A 26556-nucleotide genomic window follows, 5' to 3' on the forward strand; every position below is an offset into this window, starting at 1 on the left:
ACAAGGATGTTCTGTCCTTCCCAGCTGAGAACAGCCTGGACATCCCGTGGGTGGATTCTACTGTATATACAGCGGCTGCAAATACGGATCTGGCACAGGACGAGTGTGTGTATGTGTGTGTGTGTGTGTGTGCGATCAGCCCTTGGTGCGTGAATGGGTGCGGCATTGGAATGAGCACAGGGAGCATTGCTGGTGCCAGGGTGAAGGTGGCACAGACAATGAAGGATGGGGACAGTGTCTGATGGCAGTGGCTGGCTTTGCAGGGGTGGGGGCTCAGCCCTGCCCTGGCTCCATGTGTTTTCCTTCCTCCGACTAAATCACGCAGTTCATTTTGAGAGAGCATCAAGAGCTGCAAATAGGAAGCAATGAGCACAATCCAGCCCCGGCAGCTCAGAGATGCAGCGCCTTTCCTTGTGCCCCCCAGAAACCATCTCCAGGCAGCAGCAGAAGCTGCTTTGGCACCAGATATTTTCCAGTCCCAAAAGCTCAGAGCAGGAGCGAGCTGACAGGGAGGCAGCGTGTTGCAATTCCCTGAGGCGTTAAATACGGCCACTGACAGAACCGGTCGATAGTGCAAAATGAGCATCTTCCCCTCTTGGGCACGTCTCTGGCACACACACAAAATCCTATTACCTGGGATGGCAGCTCTGCTGGTGAACAATGTAAGCTGTGCAGGGCTGGAGGAGCACACTCCATCCCCCTGACTCCATCCCTCCCATTCCTGGGGCAGGCAGAGCTGCCCCCTGCACTATGCAGCCAGAAGGTTTGTGCCACCATCCCCAGCTCTCACAGCCCTGTGGGCAGCAGGCTCTGCCACGTGGCTGGCTCCAGCCCAGGGTATCACGGCCCGGATCCAGCCACCTTGCAGCCCCATGGCGCCGGGAAGACGGGTGGCTCAGTGCTCCCAGCCTGATGCGCTGCTTATCTCTCCCCTTTCTTGGCCTGACACATTTTTTTCCTCTCTTTCCTTGCCTAACCAGCCCTTAAAACTCTTATCTCCAGCCCTGAGACACTCTTTTTCAAGGCATTTTTAGCAGCATCCTTTGCAAACACATTGCCAGGAGGTTGTGTGTGGCAATAGAGAAACAACGTGGCAGGAAAGGCTTTGGCTTTATACTCCTTACACTGGGCAGTGCTGGAGCAGCATAGGTAGGAGCTGGGCTGGGAGCAGTTCCATGTGCATGCACATGTATGTTTGTGTGTGTGTGCGTGACTGTGTGTGTGCACGTGTGTGCATGTCCATGCATGTGCCCACGTCTCCTCTGCATCCTGCAGGGACAGTGGTGAGTGCAGGTGAGAGCCGGGCATTCTGGAGACAACCACAGGGATTTGGCCGTGCTTTATAAACACACTGCAAATCTCACATTTGCACAGCCTTGTGCCCAGGCTGCCTGCAGGAAGCATTCTCCAGCCCGTGCCTCGTCCCAGCCCATGCTGGCAGAGCTGTCATCCGTGGGTGCTCTCTGTTTTCTCTTTCCGGATGGCTGAAGCCAGCCAGACTCATCCTCCTCCAGCCCAGAGGAGCCAATTTCCACCCCTGAAATACCATCCCGGATGATGCTCTCTGCAGCTGGAGATGACGATGCAAAATGCTCATTATCCAGCAGGAACAATTAGACTTATTGCAGTGACTGCAATTATCTGTGCAGTTGCTGAGAGATGCTGGAATGGGCTGGCGGACGGCAACTCCCAGGTGCAGTCCTTGTGCAAGAGGGATCTGCATCCAGCCCTGCTCGGAGCTGCCCCAAACAAAGCAACAGCACCAGGAAAGCCTCCTGCAATGCCAGGAACAGCAGTTCTGCATGTAATTCCCATGCAAAATGGGAGCAAAATACATAGAACTGTTTGTCTGGAAGCTGAAAGTCATTCTCGGATGGTATTTGTTTGCATTCTGATTAATGATGAAACAGAAAATGCAGTTAGGGTCTGAGCTGCCCTGGATGATGCTCCCGCTTCCCTCCTTGCCAGTCACCATCGTGGGGGAATCAGGGCAGGGCTCAGCTGTGTGCACAAGGTACAATTGGGCTGGATGAAGTCCTGGGTGTCAAACCCCATAACGCCCATAGGGCACATTCCTGTGTGGGGAGAAACTGGGCTTCTGGCTGAGAAATGCAACATAAAGGACAGTTGCTCAAATTCCTCAAGTCAGAAGAAGGAGAGCTGTTATGTTTTCCCTCTTGACGTTGTTTAAAAACCTCATTTCAGCACTGCTAGAATGAAATAATCCTTGCTTTCTGACAGCTATTTGGCGCATAAATCCAAACCAGCCTCGAGCAGATAAACGACCCCTTCCCAAATAAATCAGAGTGTAGCCAGGATGGAGAGAAATCTCTATAGGGTGGGTGTGGATGTGTCTGAGCACCAGGTCCTGGCTGATGCTCAGCGAGCGGCTGCAGTAGGGAAATGGCAGCTGCAGGAATTCTGACCACTTTCCATTGAAAACTAACTGCACACCAAGTGTGCCACCACATCTTGGGCTTGTTTGTCCTGCAGGAGCAGTGAACTTCCCAGGAAAATCCAGCTATCCGATCAGCAAAGCCTGATATGTATTGTTTATTAGTTGCTAAACATTAAACCATGACAAATAGAGCTGGGCGATACTCCTTGGGGCCAGCAGTGGGGATGGGGCTGCTAGCCTTGGGCAGCAGGAGGAGGAAACCTCCCCAGAATGTTGCTCTCACCACAGCTGTGGTGGCCCCTGTTTGTAGCAACTGAAGAGCCACATTTGTGCCGTCCCACTCCAGCAACTTCCCAAAGCACAGGATGTGAAGCTGGAGGCTCAGGCCAGCAGCCCCAGCCTAAGCCAGCTGCTGGGCTTTGCTTCAGGCTCGTGCAGCATTGCTTTGAGGCTCTGATCGCACGTCAAGAGCTTTGACTGCTGCTGCCTCACATGTTCCATGGCACGTGTTTGGTGGCTCGCTCATTATTTGCAAATAGCAGCAAGGACACTGCAGAGTCAAACACGCTGCCAGCAGGGACCCAGAGCTGATTCCCTTCCCAGGAGTGGGTTTAATTCCCCAGACCCATACTGCAAACTCCGTGGGTGAATTTCACCCCTTTGCACTGGGTGGGGGCAATGAGCCTCAGAGCCACCTGTACCTGGAGAAGGGCCATGCTGGGTGCCGTGGCCGATCGGGTGCACATTTCCTGGCCCTGTGTTTCTGTACAGCTGTGCAAGCAGCTCTCTGTGCTCCTTTTGCCCACACACTGGTCTGGAAACTTCCCCCAAGGTGGACCGTGGCCCAGGCAGGACCCTGCGTTTACTCAGCATGGGGTGGCATCAGCAAACATCATGCGATCGCTGGACACTCCCCGTGCCCTTGAATCATCTCTCTTCTCCCCCCACGAGGCTCACTGTAATGAAGCATTGGCCTTCATGGCCAGGCCAATGTCCTACAGCTTTGACATCCAGCCCAGAGCCACAGTGAGCTCAGCCCACACTATTGTGCCACCTCTGGTCCCTGCAGGCTGGGCTTCCTGGGAGAGGTGGCCACTCTCCTCAAGGACAGCAACTCCTGATGTGTCACCCATGGCTCTTTTCCCTGGGGCAGCTCTGGGATGGGGCACACGGTTTCCCCTGCAGCTGGTCATCCTGACAAAGTGAGGTGAGCTCTGGGAAGCGCCAGAGTTCTCTGGATGTGTTTGGGTGATGCTCAGCTTAAGGATCCCCCATTTCTATCCGCACACCACAGAGAACCAGGGACACCAAAGCCCTGATACAGACCCTCGATGACACCAGAATTCCAGACAGGTCAGATCCAAAGGCCAAACTTCCATCTGGTCACATATAGGAGGATGCTGGCTAGGAATCTCAGCAGTTGCAGGCTCACCACTGAGGACAAAAGGACAATGTTCCTGTGCTGCTGACCACAGCCCCAGGCTGGCTGCCCAGAGCTGTTACTTCTTGTTCCTATCGCCCCATGCCAGGTGGCCTCAACCCCAACACCACCTCTCTCATTCAGCAGTACAGACTTATCCCACTGCAGCAGCTCAGCAAGCCTAAGATAGAAAATTCAGGCTGATAATGAGCTATCGGGGCAGGACAAAGAGATAAAGTTCAACCTGATGATAGCCACACAATAAAAAATGATAACAGAGCTGGTAGCAATGGCACAGGCAGCTCCAGATAGCCTGGCAGAGAGAAGCAGAGCCTGGTGACACGCCAGATCATCCATACAGAAATGTCAGGTCATTGTAAGGAAACATTGGTGAGATGCAGAGTTGTGTGGTGCTCTATGAGATAACTGCTGGGAGCCCCCAGCCCGAAATTATCTTTGTAAGCAGATGTGAGATGTAATTTGTATCGAAAGACAGGGGAAAAAAAAGGAGGTGGTGATTGGTACTGTAAAGAAACAGGCAATAAGAGCTATTGGATACACTTTATTTGATCAGCTGTTTATTTAGGATAACGGGTTAACCAAATGGTAGGGCAAGCAATGAAGTGTATGGGGTGGCTTTAAGGTGTGGAAGGTCTGGAGACATCTGAACATGTCAGAGATGGGATGACCAGTGAGTGAACTACACAAAAAGCCCCAATCTTATACCAGTGCATCAATGAAAAACGGGACAATCATTTGCACTTTGGGTTTGTCACCAAATCTAGCAGAAAAATGATTCTGTTCATTCAATGCTAAACACCCTTGTTTATACTTTGGCTGTGTCACTATGAATTGTTTTGAGTTACTCATTCAAAGCTTCCAACTGAGGGTCTGGAAATGGGTGAAAACCAACTGGATATTAGGAAGACCTGCAGACCAATGCCAGTTCCATGAGAGAGCAGCAAGAGAGCCAAACACAGCCCTTCCATCCGAGATGGAGACCTGTGGAGTGCAGAGATCATGTTGAGTATGTTGTCTACCCATTAGGAACTTCATCACTAGATGTAAGCCAGGTCACCATCTCACAGGGATAAAGACCTCACAGCTTGGAGCTCTGGAAGGGCAGCTGAAGATCAGGCAGTGCTCCTTGGCTCAGGTCAGCAGCCATTTGCTTGCCCAAAAGATCTCTTCTTCCCTCCCAGGCCTGTCAGTTGGGTCTTTACCTTCCCTGAAGTCTTCACTGAGGCTATGGACACACCAGTCATGGTATAGACAACAGACAGTGACCGTGCAGTCTCATCCCATCAATTCACCACTGTCTTCAGTGATGGAGGAGCCAGTGGCACCATTTCCTCACAGCAAAACATGAACATGCCATGAGTCCTGACCAGTCCTGAAGGATGGAGACGGGTCACCTGAAGGAGCCGTTCTCATGAGAAAGGGAAGGTGTGAGGCAGACAGGGCTGAACACTGCTGAGACAAAGCTGTACATTCCAATTGCTGTGGGAACACGTGGACCAAAATGGGAAGTGAATGGTACAAAGAAATTCTGATTGACGGTGCTGTAGTTCTGGCTGAATGGCATCTGCATGCTGTCACCTACTCTAATGACTGCCTGACTCACCCATCAGAGAGAGGCAGGCATCCAGCAGCCTAGCAATTAGCCACGCTCCTCGATAAAGTCAAGGGGAAGAGTTAAAACCAGCATAGCACAGAATAAAATGACCCCCGAGGAGCCTGAATCAAGTCTTGCTTTAGAAACAGCCCATAAAACGACGTGCAGAAATGAACCTCTCTGCTCAGCCCCGCACAAAGGCATTAGCATCCTGTACCTCCTGCTTGGCTTAGTCAAGGGCCATGAATCCCACCAGCCTTCCCGCAGGGATCAGCTCAGCAGGTCCTGGGCTCCCCTGGGCTCCCCTGCACATTCCAGAACTGGTGACCAAGCCGGGATCTATTCTTGACAGTAGAACAATGTGAACAATTGCATCTGCTATATTTAGAGCCAGCAGTCAATAATACATACGCACAAACGGTTACCAGCATTCTCATTTGATACATAAATAGGTTGCTTTTCAAAAGAAATTTGTTTTAAAAAAGAAAATTACCTTTCCCGTCATCCCGGGGCTATAAGTAACTGATGAACCCGGGAGCTTATTTCAAATGAAAAATGAAATTATCCGTGCTCTCTAAGCCAATCCAGGAAGGATAACTCACGATTGTGGCTGGCGTTATTCGTGCTACAATAGTGGGTATTGACAGAGCGGTTTAAACGCGGCAGCAGCAGTTTCCTGAAGCACACTCGGAGGCTTGATGGTGCAAAGGGGCAGCACTGCCCATTCCCCAGCTTCCAGGCTGGGTGTTCTCCATCATCACCTCTTGCACTCACAGCCCAGGTACCCGAGAACCCCATCTCTCCCCCTCCTTGCAGCTTCATGGAGGTCTCAGCCCTGACACAGGATTTCTGTCTCCGTTCCTCCAGATTTCTCCATTTCCAAGCCCTAGAAACCTTCTCTTCTCCAGGCTGAACTCCCTCAGCCTGCCTTCATGGGAGAGGTGCTCCAGCATCACAGCATCTTCGTGGCCCTCCTCTCCAATGAGGATAACCTGGAACAGTTGGGTTGCACACAGGTCAGGGATGCTACGGGTCACACTGCGGGGTGGTCAGTGGGGTGTGCAGGAGCACTGCTTTGGGGTGTGCAGGAGCACTGCTTTGGGGTGTGCAGGGGCACTGCTTTGGGGTGTGCAGGAGCACTGCTTTGGGGGCACAGAGCAGGGCAGCAGCACAGAGCAGGGCAGCAGCACAGAGCAGGGCAGCAGCACAGAGCAGGGCAGCAGCACAGAGCAGGGCAGCAGCACAGAGCAGGGCAGCAGCGCAGGCCCGGCCCAGCTGGAGAAAGTCTCAGCAGCAGCGCAGCCCCATCTCCGAGCCCCGGTCCCAAAACCTGAACCTCAGCCCCCACACCTGCCCTCAGAGCCCAGGCCTAGCCCAGGCCCCGGTCAGGCCTCCGACCCCCGCTCCGGCCCAGGCCTGACGCCTCAACCCCAGCCGCGGGCCCCGGACCGGACCCAAACTCGGGCCCATCCGCAAGCAGCGGCGGAGGCCCAGCCCAGGCCGCCGCCGGGGCGGTGCAGAGCGGCCGAGCTCCGCCCCGCTCCGTCACTGCTCGGCGCCGCGGGCCGCCATGGCCTCGGTGGTGTCCGCAGGCCGCGCCGCCGACGAGCCGCCGCCGCCCGAGCCGCCCGCCGAGCAGAAGCCGCCGCCCGCACCGCCGGCGCCCGCGCAGGAGGAGTTCTCCTTCCTGCCGCTCGTCCACGACATCATCAAATGGTAACGGCGCCGGGCCGGCCTTCCCACGGCCACACCGCGGCCGCCCCGCAGTGATGCTCCCTCTGCCCTTTTCCTCCCTGCGGTCTCTGGGATGGGCTGGCGGCGGCTCCGCGCTGAGTCGTGGCCGTGCCCGGGTAGTTGGGGTCACCGAGCTGGGGCAGAGCGGGTGTGCCGCCCCGTGCAGCAGCAGGAGCCGTGCCGAGCAGAGCCATTGCCCCGTATTGCTGCTCTGATGGGCTGATAACTAAAGGACGGGCAGTCCCAGGGCAGCGGTGCTGTCTGTTTCTGGGCGTTGGGAGAAAGAGGAAGGCTTGTGCAGGCTGAGTCATCCTCTTTCCTGTTCAAAATCAATGCTGAGGGGTTAAAGGTGTTCATAGGAGGGTCCTGACAACCAGCGTTTCTGGCCCAGGGTAACCCAGTCAGAAATGTTTGAGTTCCCGGTAGGGGCATCGCCCTGCGGTGAGCAGCCCCGTGACCTGGGCAGGCTGCACAGAGAGGCATTGGGCACAGAAAGCATAAATGCCCACTCCTCGTTGTGGGTCTGACTGCCCTTTCCTTGCACGCTTCTATGGGAGCTGAGGCTGGTTTGTTTCCTGCTGGGGTTGTGCATGTCTGAGTACCGAGAGAGGTTCGCCCTTATTAACCGTGCAGCTGGAGGGCCATGGCAAGGAGAGGCCGAACAGCCCACAGATACAGCAGCCTACATTCAGGAGAGCTGTGAGAACTCAAACCCACCTTCCATTTCCCCCCTGCGCTGCCACTGCCCCTGTGCTCAACCCTGCCTGATCCATCCAGGTGAGGCTGAACCTGCTGCCATCTGCGTACACCTACAGAGCCAAAGTGAGCCGGAGCCATGGGCTGAGACCTCCCAGACTGCTGTGTGTCACCAAGCAAGTCGTGGCGACCCACAGTGACAGTCCCAGGATATCCTGTGCCCTCTGAGCCACCCACTCCCATTACCCCGCTCCCCCCCCAGGTTGGCACACAGCATTTCCTGGACGGGGTGAGCAGCCGTAGGTGCACTGAGCAGCACTGCAGAGGGGTCAGACGGCAGAGCCGAGCGGTGGGATGTGTTGCCTCACGTCCCTGACAGATGGCAAACGTATTATCCTTTAACGCCGCCGCCAGGCTCACAGCCCGGCCCTGCTGTTCTGACACTGACTCAGCCCTGAAGACATTTCACATCTCCAAGGTGACTGTGCTCGGGCGCAGTGATGTATCGCGTACATTTGCTTACATTCAAGGACGCGTGTTCCTTCCTGTCGTTTGAGTCCCAAGAAAGTTCTCCCAAGCAAGGCTTGCTGTTACTTTCACCCTTGTATAATCAGATGTGAGGTCCCGTTGTGTGGCTCTTATGATGTGGAGAAGAGAACGATCCGTGGAGGGACCTTGTCGGCCCTTCAAAGCCAGTATGCTGCTAGTGTGGATGGAAGGCAATGCCAACCCATCCTTCCCAGATGTGCAACGTGTGCGTGCCTGTATTTTTCCGCTGTCAACTTGACCGTAAATGCCCGCATAATGGGGGTACATTATAGTACCAGCTGCGGTTTTATTTAGAAGGGAGTCATGAATATTTTGTTCCAACAGGCTGTTGAAATGAACGGGACCATCTGGTTAAAAGTTTTGCTCACAGTCGTGTCACGATTCCCCAATGTTATAATCAGGCACCTCTCTGCCCTGGTCATGCCAAGCGGTTTTATTTTGGGCTATTGAACAGGCTCCCAGCTTTCAGGGGCCGTTAGCAGCCCGCTCTCGTTATTAGCGCTGCCTTGGAAGCAGTCTCGCCATTGCCTGGAATGGTAAAACTTCTCGCTGTTGCTAACAAAGCTGAAGCAGGTACTAATGAGTGTTTGAGGGCAGACGCTGCTTCAGACAACGCTGATCCTTGAGAAGCAACGGAGCTGCAGAAGCAATTGTGCTGCACTTCAAAAATAAGCTGTCGCTTCTCTTTATTAGGTAGACATCCCTGGAGAGTCATTCCGAAGCTCCGAAATGCCGTTTTCTCTGCCATTGGACACTCTCTGCTACTTTGGGGAACGATTCCTATTTTCTGCTGTCAAGCTGTTTGACTGCATCGATTTCTTGTATTGCTTTGACAACAGGGCACAGGCGGAGCTGAGGTCTCTTTTCCCAGGTGCCCACACACAACCTGTGTGTGTCATCTTACCTTCCCCGTACGGGAATTTAAACAGAGCGAGAGGCTGTGGTAGTGTTTGGAAGCTGCAGACCGGGTCTTAACCTGTGGGACTGCAATTCAGGTTCCTGGATGGTGTGCTGAAAATGACCAGGAAAACCGGTTTGTCCCAGCGGCTGCCTAATCTGTGTGTGTGTCTCTGGTGCTTTTGTTGTGATAGGTGTGAATTAGATACCAGGAGCAAAAGTTTCCCAGTGAATTCCAGTGTAAGCGCTGACTGTGCTGGGAATGACGGTCTGACAGCAGGCAGAAGGTCTGTCCAACAGGAGATGTGAATCATGCCTCTTGTTTTTTTCCCTCCTGCAGCATGGACAAGGATAGCCAGGATGTTCACCAGGTGCTGAACGAGCTGAAGAACAAGTTCCAGGAGATGAGGAAGCTGATCAGCTCCATGCCTGGCATCGGTGTGAGCCCAGAGCAGCAGCAGCAGCAGCTGCAAAGCCTGCGGGAGCAGGTCCGGACCAAGAACGAACTGCTGCAGAAGTACAAGAGTCTCTGCATGTTCGAAATCCCTAAGGAATAGGAAGGGAGCAGCTCTGCAGTCTGAGGCTGGGAGGCCTCTTCTCCTGGCTGGAAAGGAGAGGAAAAGCTGGCAGAGCTTACTTGGTGGGGTTATTTTTTGTCACGTTCCTGTGACATTGTGGCTGTGTGGGTCACAGGCATGTGACACTGAACCAGAACCCTTCGTGTGTCCTTCACATGCGATGGTTCCAGCAGTGCCTTTGCTTTGATCTGCTGTAGGACCGTGTGCATTTATACATGCAGCTCTTCTCCCTCGGGGTTGCTTGTATTTTTTGCATTCAAGCAAGCAGAACACAGTAGGGTTTCTCAAAAGAAAAGATGGCAGTGCCTGCTGCTTCAGTTCAACGGGGGAAAAACAGGAGGCATTTTCTGTATTTTTTCTTGCTCACTCCTGAAATGACAAACATCGAAAGGGAGCACGCAAGGGAAGCGGAGCTGTTGGGCCTGGAAAGCCTGTTTGCTGGGAAGGGTCTCTGGGGTGCTTTGCAGCCAGTGTGTTGGAAGAGCAATGGTTGCTTTCTGTTGCTTTTGTGTTTTTCTCTCTGTTTTTAAACTGGTCGTTGTGCTTGAGATGAGTCAAGTAAAGGCTGGAAACTCCAAACTGCCCCTCTTGTGTATTCACTGAGTGCGTGTGGGATGAGCGGGGCTGGGATGTGGCAGCACAGGGGTGGTGCACAGCCTGGGCTCTGCTTCTCTCTCTTAGCATCGCTTTTTGGTGACGGGAGAGCAAAGCAGAACCTGCCAGGGGAGCGGATTTCAGTGGGCTTTGGATACGTAGGGCTCCCACACCAACTAACTCGGTGAGCAACACAGCGGGCATCCTGCTCTTACAACAGCATAAGCAGGATTAAAACAAAAGGCGTAACTGACAGCAGCTTTCGTTATTCCCTAAGTGACACGAGTCAGGCTCAGCGGGACGGATCAATTCTGTGTCTGAAATGCTCCAGGGGCTTCCCACAGGCACCAGCACTGAGCGCATCGAACGTTGGTCAGACGCTCGTGGAAAGCTCTCGAATGTTGTGTCGCATTCAGATGGGTCTCAGAACTCCTTGTCCTCCTGCTGGGAGCTGCTGGGTGTCGGATGACAAACCTGGTGAGCGTCTCACCCACTAACAGGTAGGTGACAAGTCCTGGGATCTCACCGTGCTGAGTTAACGCTGAAAGGTGGAGTGAGGAGAGGTGAAAAACGGAGCGATGAAATACAGCGTCGGTTGGGAGCCTGCCTCTGAGAGCAGGTAGCATTCAGATGGTGAGAACGGGGTCTGTTTGGGTAGGATTTGGCTTCCCAAAGCCAAGAGGCAAGTAGTTATAATTCACGTGATTCATATTGCTGGGAACTGGGGTGGTTGCAGCTCACCTGTAGCTCAGAGATCGCTCTGTCCGCACTGAGCACTTTGCCAGTGATTTCTTTGGGAAGGTGCCCATGTGTAAACTCGGAGCAAAGCAGAACACCAAGATAAACAAAGCACAGTGTGCACTTCTGTATTACCGAAATTACCTTCCTGCCAGCCATTCCCTATCCCAGCTCACTACATTCTTGTGTTTCATGCCTGGATGGAAGTTTCTCCTCTTGGCCAGCTGCTGTTTCTGTCAAACCAGGCCGTGCAAAGAGCTGGAAGGAGCAAAGTGTTTCCAAAGAGAAGCCTGGCATTTAGCACGGCAACAAGTGAACTCGACTCCAAGTTTCAGACCAAACTGAAGTGGTTTTGTTTGCAGCCTCACTCTCCCACACCTTATGGCTTCAGCAGAATTTCCCCCCATTAATCCATATTAAATGCAGGTCTGTTGTACAGCTGAAGGGTGGGATGGGGCTGCTGAACATGACCGGGCTGCTTCGGAGAACACGGAGCCAATGAGAGCTGTTCTTTGCAGAGCTTTCACTTTTTCCTTTCACTTCCAGCAACGGTTATTGGCACCGAGAGATCAAAAACCATCAAATGCAAAGGTGACCTTTCGAGCAAAGTATTTCCTTTACTCATATTGCAAAATAAAAACAATATCCTGGACAGGGCGCAAATGAATCACTCTCTGTTGACATCATTAAGAGAGTGTTTGTTTAATCGGGGGAAGGCATGAAGCACAATGAGCTCTTTGTAATTAAATGATGTCACTTCGCTCGGTTTCTGCTGTGAACTGCGTGCCAACGCCTGGTGTATTGCGGGACCGACGGCAGCGCAGATCAGCGCTGCCCAGCAGAGTGAGGAAACAGCTCTGGCTCAGCGACCTGCTTGAGTAACAGCGTGCGTGGCCCCGCTGCCCCCTGCGGCCGCTTTCGGAGACGGAAACCTTTGCACTGGGAGACAGAGAAAGGGGGGTAATAAAAGGCAAGGAGCTGAGCCAGCCTTAGGGCTGGGATCCAGCCCGGGTTTGACAGGGTTTGGTTTTTGCTGCTGGAACCGAGGAAGAAAAGAAAAAGTCAAAACGTCACAAAGCATCGTTTGAAAAACAAAAAAAGATTTTTTTATTGTTTTGTAGAAAAAATAAAACATCAACTTTCAGCCACCGTAGAAACACTCGAAGGTTTTTGTTCATGTCGATGACAGCCAATACCTACATAAAGTGCCCATTGTTTTCCCATTTAAAAAACCCCACTTCCCCCCACCCCCCGCCCCCCAAAATCTTGCAAATCAGACAAGACAAATGTAAACAAGAGTCAGTTTTTGGTCCATTGGGGCTGTAACTCTGCAGAGTCTTTGCAACAGCTTAGAAGTGTCTTCTGCACGTGTTTGGCGAACACAGACAAACACACGACACAGAGCCCGAGTCTGTGCACGGCTCCTCAAGTAAGAACAAACAGAAGGAAACAAAAAGAAACCTATAAGCCCCAGGTGGATCCTCACAGGTCTCTGCCCTCCTGACAGCAATGCCCTGGCCCAAGGCTGGGCAGTTTGGGAGCGCTCATCCCCCCCCAGCTCACCATCTGCACTTTGCCATTCTCATCTCCTCGTTCCCCTCACGCCTCCAAATCCTCCCCCTCTCCCAACATGTGCCCCTTGTGGAGGGGGGAGAAGCCGATGGGAGGAGGGAGGCTGGGGAAGAGACAAGTCTGTGCCCAGCTGGGTTCGTGCCCGCCCTCCTGCCTGCCCAAAGTCCCGTTGGAAACGAGCATCCTTCCCCCTTCCCTTCCTTCCTTCCTCCCTTCTTCCCTCCTTCGTGCTGGGGCTCCTAGCTGATCACACAGCGGTCCTTCTCCTTGCCGTGCCCCCCGCCGATGGCTTTCTCACGGATGTACATGAGGTCGCTGTGGACGCTGGGCCGGCGGGCGAAGGGAGCCACGACGCCGTACGCCTCCTCCGTGCCGCCCCGGCCGCCCTCTTTGAGCAGCTTTTTGCCTTTCAGAGCCTTCTTGTGCAGGATGTCGCAGTACTGCACTGAGACCTTGCGGTGCAGGTCGGGGCTCATCTCACTAGGCAGTTTGGCCATGGCGAAGAGCGCCTGGAACATCTGATCCAGGCTGCTGTTCTTCTTGGCTGAGATCTCGAAGTAGGCACATTTCTTGGGGTCTGCACCCACCAACTGCTCGATCTCTCGGGGCTGCACCTCCCGGTAAAAGTCCCGGTCTCCCTTGTTGCCGCAGATGACCAGGGGCACCTCGATGTTCTCCTTGGTTTTGTTCTTCAGGCACGACTTGGTCTCCAGGATCTGCTGCTTCAGGCGCTGCACCTCCTCAAAGGAGTCCCGGTTGTCCAAGCTGAACACGAGGATGAAAACATCACCTGGGGATAAAGAGGGGACGTGAGATGGGGACACACACACTGACCCCTAGATACAAAGGGGAGGGGAGAACTGGGCAACAAAGTCACCCACTCAATGCAGAGATAAGCGGAAAGCCATCTCTAAAGCAACCAGGAGAACCCAAACTCCAACAGAAGAACCCCCACATCCTCCTGGAGCTCCCCATCCACCTACCTGTGAGGATGGACAGGCGCCGCATGGCGGGGAAGGGGTGGTTTCCCGACGTGTCCAGGATGTCGAGCTGGTAGACCTCACCACGGATGCTGTAGAACTTGCGGTGGAAGTCCTCGATGGTGGGTGTGTATTGCTCCTCAAAGCGGCCGGTGAGGAAGCGCGAGACGATGGCCGTCTTGCCCACCTTGGAGGAGCCCAGGATGACCATGCGGTAGCAGTTCTTAGCAGGGATGCTCAGCTCAGCCTCGCTGGGACACATCTTCTTGATCATCGCTGCCAGTTTCATTGAAGCCAGCCGAAGTGCAGCTTGCGCAGAGAGGATGAGGAGGACGAAGGCGAGATGCTCTCGGCTGCTCGGCCCCGCTCTCTCCCAGGCTGGAAGGCCGCTCTGAGCTCTGCGCTCCCGCGGTCTCCTCGTTATATGGAGGATGATGCGCCCGCCCCTCGGAGCGTCACGGCCGGGGCTGACTCAGTGCCGCCCCGCCCCGCACTCGGCGCGGTTCCGTCCCGCGGGCGGAGCGGCTGTGGATGCGGGTCTGGGCTGTGGATGCGGGTCTCGGCTGTGGATGCGGGTCTCGGCTGTGGATGCGGGTCACGGCTGCCCGCCCGCCCCAAACGGGGACCGGAGGGTCCGGGGCGCGGAGCGGAGCCCTTGGGGAGCCGCAGCCCGGCTTCGTTTCGTGCTTATAGTCCCGTGCGTGGAGAAAAGCGGCAGAAATGGCGCTTTTGGGGAGTTCCGGGCACGGCGCAGAGTCGGGGTCCCGCCGGGTGCTGCAGCCCGGGGGGGTGGGGGGGACTTTGTGCCGCTTTTTGCTGAGATCCCGGCCCGACCTCAGCCCCCCGCTGCCCCAGACTGATACAAGCCCGTCCTCAGCTCCTTCCTCAGCCCTACCCCGAGCCCAGCCTCGGCCCGACCCTATCCCAACCTCAGCCCATCCCGACCTTACCCCGACCCGACCCTATTCCCACCCCCACTCCAGCTTTCCCCATCCCGCCCCCATCCCAGCCCCTGCCCGCACCCCGCCGCCTGCAGCCCCTCCCGCCCCCGCTAGAGCGCGGCCGAGGGCCCCAACGCGGCTCGGGCTGAACGTCCCCCCCCCCCCCGCACTGCCCCTCGAAGGGGACACGGCCGCATCCACGACCCGCATCCCCGGGGCAGGAAAGGACGATGCTCGCAGGGATGCAGAGACGCTCCTGTGGGCGGCCGGCTCTCTGGTGCGAGTAAGAAACTTTGGATGAACGGCTCCGAGGATGTTCAAACAAACAAACGCGAGCAGCGCCTTTGCAAAAAAGTCGGTGCTTAAACGTGGCAAGGAAAAGCAGAAGCCCAGCCTGCAACATTGCGTGGGACTCAGGGACGGGTGGAAGCTGGAATTAGTGGAGCACGGGGCATTTCAGCAGCAGGAAATGGATGCTGCTGAGCTGACCGTCTCCTCCGGGGCTGTTCTCACACTCGGAGGTTAATTTAAGCACTCTCTAATGGTTTATGGGGGAGCTGCAGATCTGGCGGAGTCCATGGGACACCGTGTGGATGGGATGGAGCCCGTATTGATCTGAGTGCAGGACAGCGAGCAGCGCTAAGGGCCCATCATAAAGCACAAATGTACCAACCCAAACTAACAACAAGATCATTTAATTGTAGCAGCTGACGGAAAGCAGCGGGAGGAAGAAGTGCCTACCTCTGGGGGACAGACACATCAGATACCTTGATTAGATCTTGTTGGTAACCGAACCCCTATTAATAGTGCCAGGAACGGGTAAAAATAGCCTGCTTGAAGCCTCCTCTTGGGTTAGCAGGCTTTAACAAATGGAAAATCCATTTCTCCAAAGGGCTCTTTGGTGACAGCGGAGGCGTGGGCTGGGTGGGGGGGTGCGACAGGAGCTGCGGGCCCTGGGTATGAGGAGTGGGACTGGGGCTGGCAGAGCCCACGTCCACCATCCATCAGCCTGGGGTGCAGTACCTGAGGCTCTCTTAGAGTCACGCAGAGCTGGAGCAGAGCAGCATTACGAGGCATTAAGCCTCAGTCCCCCAGGAGCAGCTCAGCGCTGCCGGCGCACGCAGAGCACGCTCTCCTGCATCCTTTGATGGATGAGTGCAGCCCCACCTCGCTGCAAGGCAGCGCCTTCCCACGGATACGGCTATCAAAAACCCACCGCCTGTTTCTGAGCTGGCTGCAGATTGCCCCAGCCTGAAGCAGGGGCAGCTTTGGCAGCGTTTCCCCCAGCTGCAGTCTGACCCACCCCTGTGGGTGCTGGCTTTGCTGGCTTTGCAGGCTTTGCAGCTGGCGGAACCTTTCCTGCAACCCACCATCCTCAGCACTGATCCCTGCTGTTTCTTTTCACCCATCTGTGCTTCTACCTCAAACCCAGCAGAATTCCACGAAAGCAGCACAGAGGGGCAGAACGTGCAGCTCCCCGGGGTCCCATCCGGACACGTTGTGCCAGGGGAGATGTAGGAAGCAAAATGTACCAGAAAGCACTGAGTGTGCATTGCATGGCTGAGCCTGGAAGAGGAGACCTGGAGGGATGCTCAGAAAGGAACAAACACCACGTGAGCTCCGTATCTCCACTCATAGGATTTACCACGTCCTGCTCTCCTGCCCTACCAAGCACCCACCCAGCACACAGCACCGGGGACACTGAGTGTCTGCACACCCCCAACCCTGCACTCCTGGCTCCCAAACTCCTGCTGTTCCCCCTCAGGCCCCAGCTGCTGCCCTGGGATGGAGCCAGCAGGGAGGAGCACTGAGCAGGGCAGGCAGGCAGGGCTCTGCTGCAGCTCCCGTGTGTCCCATGGAGAAACACATCTGATTAAACCAAGATGCAGGACCCGGGGTTGCTCTTCACTCCCTATATTATTAACTTGTCTCATTGTATGAAATTCCCTTTACGGCTTTTCAAAAGAAGCACGTAATTCACAACGTATAATTTTTCCCAGATGAGATGCAGGGCTGCAGTTGGCTGCTGTGTCTCTGGGCATGGGGGGCTGCTTTTATTTCCTTCCTCCACCTTCCTACTTCTTTTTTGGCAACACTTTGCATGCCTCCCGTTCCCCTTCCGCCCCTGGGGTTTGATCAGTAGAGAGCTGGAAAGCCAGCGATGCCTCAAATCCCCAACTCTTGGGTGCACAGAATTAAAGAGTCACCACCAACGTTGGCAAAGAGCTCTACGATCATCCAGTCCAACCAGCATGGCTCCCGCTGTGGCATCACATGTACATGAGGCGGCTTCATGCCCTGCTCTCCTGGTGTTCTGCATCCTCCCCCCTTCTCCCATTGCTTTCTGATAGGCTTCTAATTATGACTGGGATGGGACCCAGCTCACAGCTGTGCCACGTGCATGGAGCAACCAAGCACTGCACGGGGCTCAGCTTCACAGCCCAGCGGCAGTAGAAGCATCTGGACCTGTACCCAACTGCATCATTACCTGCTCACCTCTGAGGAGCATCAGACACTCTGGGATTAGAGAGAAATGTCACCTGTAACCAGAACTGGGCAGCTCCAGGCCTGGAATATAGAGCATGGGGGAGAGAGAGGCTCATGACCCCAGCAGATGCATTGTACAGATTTCAGGAGGGTTCCCATGGAAATGGCAGCAGCTGCCAGGGCAATGGGACAAAAATAAAAGGTCTTGAGATGACAGCAGAGCCCACGAGGCAGCAATCAGAGATGGGCTCTCCAGGCTGTGGGGCTGCTCGGCACTGGCATCCTGCTGTGGCAGGGCTGGGGCAGGTGCAGGCAGCCCACGTGAGGATGTGTCCCATCACATCCCATCCTCCAGGGCTCTGATGAAGCAGTCAGTGCCCAACCTGCTCCTGCAAGCCCACGTACCACCGGCAGCGCTGTGCTCACTCCTCACTCTTCCTTCCACACCAAACCCCAACTCACCCACTGGAGCCAGAGCAACCCAACCCCCGCTGCATGGCCACATCAATCCTCAGCACTGGGAAGCAGCACAGGAGCACCTGTAGAGCCCCGAGGCCTCGTTCTCCTCTTGCTGCCCACATTGCAAAGCTGCCAGCTCAGCAAATCCCAACCAGGACCGTGTGGGAATGATGAGGGGCTGCGGCTGCTGCCAGCCCTGCTGATGTGAGCTCTTGCTTGATTGCAACCTGTGTTTGTTCTCTGTTACTGCCTAATAGTGTTTGTGTTCCACGTAAGGGCTGATAGCCTTTTCTCCCTAAGGTGAGGGAAGTGCAGCGCTGAATGCAAGCAAACATGGCACAGAGGTGATGGGTGGTCGCTGTGGAGTGGATTACAAGTGTGGGGTTCCAGGGCTGCTTGTCTGGCCCTGATGCCTCCAAGGAACGGCAACCAGGATGCAGCCCAGTGTGCCCCTGCAGTGCCACGCGCTGCAGCAACTTGGGTTTGTATGGGCAGTTTTTCCCCTAAAAAGCATCCCATGGAGTTCGATGCATTCAATCCCATGTGCGTACGGTATCACGTGCGCATGGAGCACGTGTGGGGTTGGCACAGAAGGGGAATGTGGGGCAGAACCCCGCCGACATGTGACTGAGGGCAGCGCTGGGGTCTGTGCTGCGCGGGGTGAGCGGGGGCACAGTGTGCAGTGGCCGCACTGACCTGGCTGTCCCTGCCCGCCAGCAGTTGTCATTTAACCAGCTTCTCCTTCTCTGGTGTTTGCATTGGAGAAATGCACTGAGCGTGGGGAGTTATCTGCTGCATCTGCACACGGCCTCGTGCCGCTTTCCCCCAAGGCTGCAAACAAACTGCCGTGCCAAGCCTGAACATCACAGCACGCCCTGCATGGCGCCGGCAGTGCCAAGTTGGGCACAGCCCCAGAGATGAGCAGTGCAAAGCAGGAGGAGGGAGGGAAAGGCTGGATATGAAGCACCCACTGCAGCACCGAGTCTCTGAGCCTTCGGGATGCCACGAGTTTGCAAGGGAGCGTGGCCCCATCAGTGTGCTCATGGTGGTACACACCGTCCTGGGGGGGTTATCCTGGATGGGCACAGGAGCTGTGCAGCCAGAGTTCCCCATCCTAGTGGTGGTCCCTGCATTAGGAGTGAGGCAACACCAAGACAGCTCTCACTGTGTTCCCATTGGAGCAATCCTTCGTGACAAGCACACGGCTCTTCTGCAAACACCGACTTCACCTCTCAACAAATCTGACTTTATTTGCACGAGTGACTTTGAGCCTGGATGTGCAACTCTGACACCAATGTCTGCACAGTGCCACGGATCCTCTCCTTGCTGGTTGCTATGGCACTGGGCTGCTTTAGCCTCTGTCTATAAACATTCGCCATGAAAGGGATGTGGAAACTTATCTAAAAATAAAATACTATGCCCAAGTCTTTAGGAGGAAGGTCGTCAAGATACCAATAAAAAAAACAACATAATCCTTGTGCAATGGCTCAGAAACAGAAACACAGCGTCCCTGAGCCCCGCTGGAGGAAACAGGAAAAGAAAGAATAAAAAGAGAAAGAAACTGACACTTTTAATTCCCATTGAGCAATGCCGGAAGGGTGAGTTACAGCTGGGCAGGAGCAGGAGGGAATGGGGCCGTCGTGCTGGGAGAAGAGAGGTCCTTCTCCTGAGGGGACATTGTGATGCTGGGCCGAAGCATGGCGTCACCACGGGACCAGACTCAGCCCATGTCCCCACGGGAGCCAGGAGCATCACTGCTCCCTTCCCTTTAGTTTTTGGTGGGGTTTTTTTTTTGGTCATTTATAGCTTATTTCTCAAACCGTTGTGGGAATCTGTAAACACTGAGCTTGGGGCTGTGGCGTCAGCCCTGGAACCTTCTTTTTGGGGCCGGATCCAGCAGCAGGGATGAGCCCAGGCTGCGTTTCATCCCGGCTGGTGAGGGCAAGGCACTGTGTGGTGGGATGGTGGGCAGGAGCCTCGTGTGGCTGTGGGGAAAGGAGGAGCTGCAGGGGGTTGGAGGGGCTGGATGGGGTTTGTCCCCGGGGCACAAAGAGCTATGGGGCAGTGGGGCACTGGCACCAGGGGGCTGCTCGCTCTGCTGATGAGGACTGAATCTTTCCATTGGTCTTTTCCAATCTCAGCCTGTTTTCTCCATGCTGGGGTTTTGCCATGGGTCAGCTGCCACGTCTCTGTCCTCTCGTGCAGTGGTTTAGGTGGAACATTCACATCTACATGCCCTGCTGTCCCCTGTCTGGGAGCCTTTGCAAAGCACAGCCTCACAAAGATGCTACAGAGCTTTGCAGCAGTGGGAAAGCACTGGGATGGACAAGGAGGTCTCTCTGCTCCAGAGGGGTTTATGGTCAGATTTACAGTGGTTGCCCTTCTTCCTCCCCCTGCAGTTTGACAGCTGCATGGGCACCACTTTGATCAGGCCGTGCCTCTTTGGCAGTGTCCATCTGCTACAGAGGATCAGTGTGCTGTGCCCTCCTTTCCACGTCCAGCCTGCAGAGAGAGCAACAAGGTCCAATGTGCTGTCCAAAAAGCACAAAGTGCCCAAGGCTGAGGAATGGCCGTTCAATGCACCCCACCCTTAGCAGCCGTGGGCACAGAGGATCACCTGCTGCTGTGCTGCTGCATGCTCAGACCTTGCTTCCAAAAGGCTCTGGTGCCTCCATCGCTGTTCTGCCCTCCAGGCCGGGGCTGGAGCTGGGTTGCTTTGTCCTTGCAGATCTCCAGCAGTCAGTGTGGGAGGACAGGTTGGGGTGCTGAACGGGGCTCTCCAGCTCCTGTGCCGTGCTCACACTGTTCCTCTGATGGCTTCCAAGACTGCAGGGTGCTCAGTTGGCTCATTAGGGGTTGCTGGGCTAATTACTAGGAAACATCTCAGTAGGAAAATGGGCAAACCGGACAGCATGGGGAGCAGCAGGGCACGCTGCACTGAGGTTTCCAAGGCACTGCATTGTAAGAAGCAAAGAGCAGAGTCTGGTAAGGACCTCATGTAGAACCCATCTGATCTCCGGAGCACTCGGCACAGCCAATTTGGAAACATACCTGTCACTAATTGCTCTTTGCTCCCTTCTGTTTCTGACGGTAGATTTCCTCTGTGAAAGGCCTGCAGGCACAGGAGAAGGAGGCGAAAGAAGGGGGGAGGAAGATGAAACCGTGAGTGCCACATGGTTTGGGGGAGCCCACCTCCCTCCTCCCCACAAAAGACCCTGCACTCCTGGGGATGATTCTGGGCTGTTTCACCCAGGGCTGCTGGACGGAGTGAAATATCAGAAGGGTGAAATAACCTTCCAAGAAATCACCAAATGCAAAGTGTTCTCCTTGCACCCCATCAGGTGCCACAATGAGCCCTTTCCTCGTTGCTTTCACATCGGAAGAATTAGGCATCCGAAAGAGAAAGAAAACCATCTTTTGGTAAAAATAAACCAACGCACAAATGTTCCTAGAACTCAGCGCATAGTTTCAGAAAGGAATCTGCCCATTATCAAAACAATTGGAAAACAATCCTCTGTTTTCCTTATTCCCTGCTGAATGAATAGGGAAAAAAAAACATCTCCGCTTCTGCAGTTCCCCGAAACCTCGGGAGTTAAAGCTGGTAGAAATAATTAGAAGCTCTCCAGTTTTGCAGAGCTACTCACCCCTCGTACAGCACTGCAATTGTGTAGGAAATTGCCACTACAGCTGTCAGCAAAAGGCCAGCTGGGCTTGCATGCCTGTTTTGAAAGGGAAGGAAAAGATCAGGTGAGTACACGGGCTTATGCAAGACCTGCCTTAGAAAGTGAAATGAGACGTTAGGCTCCACGAGAGCGCTCTCTTGCTCATTAAACAGAAGTGAACAAAAGGTGGATTTTTGTGTGTGTGTGTTTAATGTTAACTGTCTCAGACAGATGTTCCTTGGCAAAGACTCTTCCCCAGCCTACTTCGGCAACTTCTTTCAAGTCTGATCCCCGCATGTCTCTGTTCAGAGAGTTTCTGCTTTGATGCTAAGTCCTGAGATTATAAGGCTGCTTAATAGCTGAGCAGCTGCTTATGTACGGCCGTGGCTCTGAGCCAGCGTGCTATAAGGGAAATGCCTGATGTGCACAGAAATACGGCCACCCGGGGTGCAGGAGGCACCTGGCAGACAGAGCAGCGTATGGTTCTGTAGGCATTGAGCTGAGCCATCACAGGCTGAGATGGAAGGGATGGAAGGGGTGGAAAAGGATGGAAAGGGATGGGAAGGGATGGAAAGGGATGGGAAGGGATGGAAAGGGATGGGAAGGGATGGAAAGGGATGGAAAGGGATGGAAAGGGATGGGAAGGGATGGGAAGGGATGGAAAGGGATGGAAAGGGATGGAAAGGGATGGAAAGGGATGGGAAGGGATAGGAAGGGATGGGAAGGGATGGGAAGGGATAGGAAGGGATGGGAAGGGATGGAAAGGGATAGGAAGGGATAGGAAGGGATGGAATGGGTGGACAGAGTAGAAGGGATGGGAAGGATAGAAGGGATGGTAAAATTTGGAAGAGATGGCAAAGACCGGCTGGTGAAGGCAGTAGGGTCATTGCTAAGGCCCCACGATCCCAGCAGTTTCCAAACCAGGTACTAAGATCACTCCATGGTGTGCAAACTCCCCACAGAGTCCCAGTCTCATCCCCACAGCAAGGAGCATGGCTGTGTCCAGTTCATGGCTTAGCATTAGACTCCCAAACCTCCTTTCTGCATCCTATGCCTCCAGTTACTGGCTGCACGTGTAGCCCTTAATTAGGATGCTGTTGCTTGTCTTTAATTGGTGGTTGGAGCTCAGCTCTCTGAGGGGGACAGGAGTTGGCTGTCAGCAGAAAAATGTTCTTAGCTGGTCCCTGGTGAGGATAAACACATTGCAACCTTCATACAAGGGGACCAGCCCTGCTGGGAAAAAGTGCCTTCAGAGGAGAGACCAAATGACCTGAGCCCTATAGCAGTCACTAGTAGCACCTGGCCATATCAGTTCCTGGAGAGATGCACACAAATCTTCACTGTTCCACTGCTTCCATTTTGCATCAAGGTTTTTGTTGTGTTTTTTTTTTTCTCATTAGGAAACATAGGACAACTTCTTCATTCCCAACCCCCTGCTATTACATGCTTAGTCATGTCTCCTCCTTGATTTGTATCAGAGGGAACAAATTTGCATGATTGTTTGTTGACAGCAAGACCTCTAATTGCATCATTTGGCTGCAGTGCCTGCTCTGATTTACACAGCCTGTTGCCATGAGTTAAGGCACTTCCCCTGCCACAGATCCACAAGGCCGTCTCTAGACAACTAATGCTCCATTTGTCTTTCGGGAGAAACGAGGCTGCTCGATTGGAGCAATGAGAAGCATTGTGGTGTTTCACTCCTCTTACGAGCTCGACCTACTTCTTGGGCAGCAGCTCATTTTGTAGCGGGGTCAATGATGAATCAGCCGGGTAGGTTTTGTGGTCCTGGTAACAACCAGGGGCTTTTTTATCTGTCCCCAGCCCTTGCTGCATCTCCACATTGCTGCAGATGTTTTGCAAGAGCAATGCTTGTGTGCTCATATCCTTCCCTTCCAGCACTGCTGGTCCTGAGCACTGAATGGGGGTGTTTGCTCCTGCTGTAGGCTTGCTGCTCCCATTTTCATGACAAATATAGAGGAAACCTCTCCCTGTGCATCCTGTAGGCACAGCAAGGAGCCCCAGCTGCCCTGTGCCTATTGCTTGCTGTGTGCAGGGGTCAAAGTGCTGCCCACTGTGTACTCAGCAGACACATTTGTTTTGTCCAAGGAGCTGCCATTAGCTGAGTCTGAGATATGTGCAACATCCTGGAAAGGAGAAAATAGCATCTCTGGCCTTGAGTGATGCTCTTAATGCTGGAGTCCTAATCACAGGCTGTCTGGGATGCTGCCAGACTCGCTTACGTTACGCACTATGTACCCTTGTGGATGTAAATGAATCAAATCCTTGGGCTCTGATGCCACAATATGGGGTGTAATGCATCAACGAGGGAGGAGAAATATGCTCTACATGTTGGGCCTGTGCAAAACCAGCCAGAAGTTGTGCTCCTCCTGTGCCAACAGCTCAGCTGCACATCCCTGCTGCCAGAACGTTGGCCCTGACCCACATGTTGAAGCCCTGTGGTCCCACGGAGAGCTCAGAAGAGCCCTAGGATCCCCATTGCAAACCAGAAACCCAAGCCGAGATCCCAGGGAAGAGAGGCAGTCACCAGCACAACGTGCAGAGCTGTGTGGAGCTCCCCCAGGACCAGGCACGCCGTGCCCTGGTGCCACTTTGCACAGCTCCAGCAATTTGTCAGCAGCAATTGTTGCTCACGCCTCGCTGCCCTTTATGGTGGCAGCCTTTTAATGAGAAAAAGAGGCAATCGTGCTGTTGTCTCGAGCTGCTTCAGGCTTCTTTTGCCCAGAACTGTGGCTGAAAACCAAAGCGAAGTGTGCCCAGCATGGAGTTGCTCCGTTGATGGGGTGAGGGAGGAATTTCTGCAACGTAAACAGCTCAAGAGGACTCATCTGGTTGTGCAGGGACTCCAGGAAACGGCTCAATTGTAAAATAATACGCATCTCCTCATAAGCTCTCTCCACAAATGCCTCCTTAGGGGCTGGCACATGCAGTTCTGTCCCTCTGTCCCCTGCAGCCCCTGTTCCCCAGCCCTTGGGCACCATTTCCCAGGGCTCAGACCCAACCCAGCCACTATGGGGCTGCAAGGAAGGCAAAGGGTGCTGTGCAGTGAGCCCTGACGGCTGCAGGGGGGATGTCAAAGTGCAGAATGAACACAAGGCTCAGTGACGCCGGCTTTACTCATTAACAGGGGCCAGAAAGCACTGCAGGGCTGTGCATGAGACTGGGAAGGCGAGAAGTGGCAAAGTGCTTTGTTTTCCCACTGATGTATAAGAGAGGTGTCCCACGTGGCAGTGCCTGTGCAAAACACCTGGTGATAAAGTCCAGCAGTACTCGACGGGCTCCCAACACAACCCTGCCGTGGTTTTTACTCCCAGGCAAATAAATAAAATGTGATATCAAATGAAAACCACATCAAACTTATTACACAGAATAGAATATATTGCTCATTTACTGCTAAATTACAGCCTATTCATTTCCTCCTAAGCAGGCTATTAAGCTGTGTTGTATCACACAAGGAGTGTTTCGGAAGCGCTGTCACCATGCAGTGGGGGGGAGGTGTGCTGGCTTGTTTTGTTTCTTCCAGAGGTAATTACAGGGTCACACCAACCCCTGGTATCAGTGCCTGGTCCCCGCTGAGTGACACCCGGCATGAATTTGGCCCTGGCTGTTGATTTTTCCACGTGCAGAGCTTGCCAAGGACCCCATTTGGCTGCAGAGCGTTTGCTGATGTTTCCTCTCCCCAGCATTCGGCCCTTATTTATTTTTCGACAATTAATGCCACGCGTCTTTTTATGACAGAGAAAGGTTTTGCGTGTGCAAAAATAGTTGGGAAGAGAGGAGCCAGGGTGTGCTGTACTTCCCCTGCTGCTTTATTCCCCTCCCGTGTCATTGCCGTCACCAAACGTTCCTTTGGCCGCTGATTCAAGCCAGCATCTTACCCCCCAGGCACCACAACAGGAGCACATACTCACATGAGGGACCAGCCCAGGTAGACGGCCGTGCTGCCCCAGTACATGGGGTTATCCAGGATGCTGAAGGGGAAGCAGGTCACTTTTGCCTCCATCAGAATGCCAAAGTAATCCCCTGGAGGGTGAACAAAGGGTTTCTCATTAGGCTCCACAAAGCGGGGGGGGATCAGCATGCAATGCCACGGGGCATCTCTGCCATGGAGGCAGAGCAATGGCAAACAAAGGGTTTTGCTGCTGACTTTCAGGCTGAGAAAGCAGCAGCAAATAGGCTGCGTTTATTCCATCTCCATCAGCTTTTCCGGGAATGGCTCTCTGCCCACCAGGAAGGGTTGTGCATTTGTGCATTGCGGTGAGGCGATGGCAGCTACGTTCCTTATCGGGACACAGCTCTCGAGGTCCCAACTGGATGGTTCTGCTTTTTCATTTGAAAATCGCCCCTCTGAAGCCACTTGACAAGGAAGTGAGTGCACAGGATCAAAAACATTTAATGGGGAAATAAGCCCGGTGCACGGTAATGGCGTTTCGTGATGGTACAGCTGAGACCGTCGCCACCAAATGCCCCCATTCAGTGCCACTCTTATCTCCTAGTTCAGAGGATTTCTCAGAATTTCACAGAATAGCACCTCTGCCTACAAAACGCTCAATTATCGGCACGATGATGATGATGATAATAGGTGATTTTCATCTGTAACGAGGGGAGCTTTCAGAACTGTCAGCTTCCAACCGGCTTCCTATCAACCTCGGGGTAATCTTTTCATGACAAGCGAGGAGATGTGTGCAGTGTGCAGCTTGCAAGAGGCATTTTGGGGGAGTGACAGGGCCGGGATGCAGAGCTTTGGCTTCCCTTGGGCTTATAATGAGACCACGAAGGCCAGCAAGGATTTTGCTCCGTGTCCTCGGCACAAGACACAGCGTAACCCAGCGAGCAGCCCGTGGCCATGGGTTGTGTTCCCAGCCCATTGCCTGCCCTTGGGCAAATCTCCTCCATCCCTCCCAGTGCCATTGTGCACCGATCACAATACCAGTCTTTCTCGTAGTGCAGTGGGGGTGAGGATTAATGGATGGTGAGAAAGTGCTTGGAGATTCAGATAAAAGGCATGATGGGAGTGCAAAGTATTCAAGGTTATTATTATTACCTGGATCGTGGTGTAATTTCTTTGACCTCACGTGGTGCAAAAACATTTATTTCCAAGGATAAATAGCGCCTGCCCAATTATACAATGCTTTCGGGCTTTAACTACAGGCCACTAAGTGAGATAATTGCCTGGTATTCACACGACATGTTCTCACAGTCGCTTGGCAATGCAACT

The 26556-nt window shown here is 54.0% G+C and overlaps 3 protein-coding genes across 4 annotated transcripts in view; 1 reads left to right on the forward strand and 2 right to left on the reverse strand.

Moving 5' to 3' along the window:
- The first annotated feature begins 6958 nt into the window (after positions 1 to 6958).
- Positions 6959 to 10464, forward strand: MED9 (mediator complex subunit 9). The gene is made up of 2 exons (XM_072349643.1): positions 6959 to 7149; positions 9650 to 10464. Exons 1-2 carry the CDS (start codon positions 7004 to 7006, stop codon positions 9864 to 9866), a joined length of 363 nt encoding a protein of 120 aa, XP_072205744.1. The 5' UTR covers positions 6959 to 7003; the 3' UTR covers positions 9867 to 10464.
- Positions 10465 to 12299: 1835 nt separating this feature from the next.
- On the reverse strand, positions 12300 to 14180 carry RASD1 (ras related dexamethasone induced 1). Of its 2 annotated transcripts, none has more exons than XM_072349198.1 (2): positions 13775 to 14180; positions 12300 to 13581 (listed from the first exon to the last, which is right to left on the reverse strand). In XM_072349198.1, the coding sequence occupies exons 1-2, from the start codon at positions 14058 to 14060 to the stop codon at positions 13031 to 13033; spliced, it is 837 nt and encodes a 278-aa protein (XP_072205299.1). In that variant the 5' UTR covers positions 14061 to 14180; the 3' UTR covers positions 12300 to 13030. The 2 variants fall into 2 exon arrangements, with proteins under 2 accessions (XP_072205299.1, XP_072205300.1); XM_072349199.1 differs by having other exon boundaries at positions 12307 to 13507.
- Positions 14181 to 19207: 5027 nt separating this feature from the next.
- Positions 19208 to 26556, reverse strand: part of PEMT (phosphatidylethanolamine N-methyltransferase) — a 37161-nt gene continuing 29812 nt past the window's right edge. Inside the window, exons 5-8 of the mRNA XM_072349535.1 lie at positions 25250 to 25361; positions 21303 to 21377; positions 20710 to 20770; positions 19208 to 20612 (exon numbers count right to left, since the gene is read on the reverse strand). Coding sequence (XP_072205636.1) covers positions 20716 to 20770; positions 21303 to 21377; positions 25250 to 25361 — 242 coding nt within the window. The 3' untranslated portion in view covers positions 19208 to 20612; positions 20710 to 20715. The remainder of the gene's footprint in view (positions 20613 to 20709; positions 20771 to 21302; positions 21378 to 25249; positions 25362 to 26556) is intronic.

This window comes from Excalfactoria chinensis, chromosome 14 (genome assembly GCF_039878825.1).
Source record: "Excalfactoria chinensis isolate bCotChi1 chromosome 14, bCotChi1.hap2, whole genome shotgun sequence".
In the NCBI taxonomy this organism is placed as follows: Eukaryota; Metazoa; Chordata; class Aves; order Galliformes; family Phasianidae; genus Excalfactoria; species Excalfactoria chinensis.